General features: G+C 63.8%; 1 protein-coding gene across 1 annotated transcript in view; it reads left to right on the plus strand.

Annotated features, from left to right (window-relative positions):
- The window catches only part of E2F1 (E2F transcription factor 1), a 4742-nt gene extending 3700 nt beyond the window's left edge, over positions 1 to 1042 (plus strand). Inside the window, exons 4-6 of the mRNA XM_009318686.1 lie at positions 75 to 221; positions 336 to 540; positions 792 to 1042. Of these exons, the coding sequence (XP_009316961.1) occupies positions 75 to 221; positions 336 to 540; positions 792 to 1042 (603 nt within the window). The remainder of the gene's footprint in view (positions 1 to 74; positions 222 to 335; positions 541 to 791) is intronic.
- The last annotated feature ends 42 nt before the right edge of the window (positions 1043 to 1084 follow it).

Genomic DNA, 1084 nt, shown 5'->3' on the forward strand with positions numbered 1-1084 from the left:
GGTCGAGCCCCGTGGTGAGCCCAGCCACGTTGCAGGGCAGGGCGTTCGCTGCCCGCCCCGCTGCCTCATGAAAGCATCCCTGTGTCTGCTCCTTGACACATCGCACTGCAGCCTACGTGACCTGCCAGGATCTCCGCAGCATTGTGGACCCCTCGGAGCAAATGGTGATGGTTATCAAAGCCCCCCCAGAGACCCAGTTGCAGGTCTCGGACCCAGCGGAGGTGAGCTGGGGCCACCCTCTGCTCCCCATTTCTCCACAGCCCTCAGCAAAGCCCAGCCCAGGCTCCCTGGGCATCCTTGCGCCTCCTTGTCTCACTCCTCTCCCCTTTCCCCAGGCTTTCCAGGTCTCTGTGCGAAGCACTCAGGGCCCCATTGATGTCTTCCTCTGCCCCGAGGACAGCTCGGGGGTCTGTAGCCCCGTCAAGAGCCCCTTCAAAGCCCCCGCAGAGGAATCGTCCCCTGGCCATTCGCAGCCCAGAGCCTCCCCGCTCCTGCATCCCACCCAGGATGTGAACATGCCGCTGCTGCCCGGAGAGCAAGGTGGGCAGCCGGGGCTGGGGACAGGGGGGCTGGCGTGATGGCACAGTGGCTCTGGCGGGGGGGGCGGGGCTTGCTGCATTTGCAGCTGTGAGCCCCTCTGCTGTCGGCACAAGCAAGGAGCTGGGGTGATGCTTGGGCACCTCAGCAAGGCAGGGAGGGGGGAAGGCAGGTTCTCCTGCATAGCCAAAACCTGCTTTTTGGGGGGTTTTGGCAAGTATTGTGGGATTTACAGCTGCTTCCCATCCCTGCAGAGACGCTGCTGCCGGAGACGAGTGCACTGCCCAGCAAGTGCCCGGCAGAGGAGGTGAGCCTCTCGCCGCTGGCCTCCATGGACGCCCTCCTGGAGCAGAGCAGGGAGGATTTTTCGGGTTTCTTGGCGGACGAGTTCATCAACCTGTCGCCACCACAGGCGCAGGACTACCACTTTGGCCTGGAGGAGGGTGAGGGCATCAGCGAGCTCTTTGACTGTGACTTTGGGGACTTCACGCCCTTGGACTTCTGAGGCTCTGCCCAGCTCCTTGTGGGGGAGCTGCCAGGTGGGGGC

Source organism: Pygoscelis adeliae, unplaced genomic scaffold (assembly GCF_000699105.1).
Source record: "Pygoscelis adeliae isolate BGI_AS28 unplaced genomic scaffold, ASM69910v1 Scaffold72, whole genome shotgun sequence".
Taxonomy (NCBI): Eukaryota; Metazoa; Chordata; class Aves; order Sphenisciformes; family Spheniscidae; genus Pygoscelis; species Pygoscelis adeliae.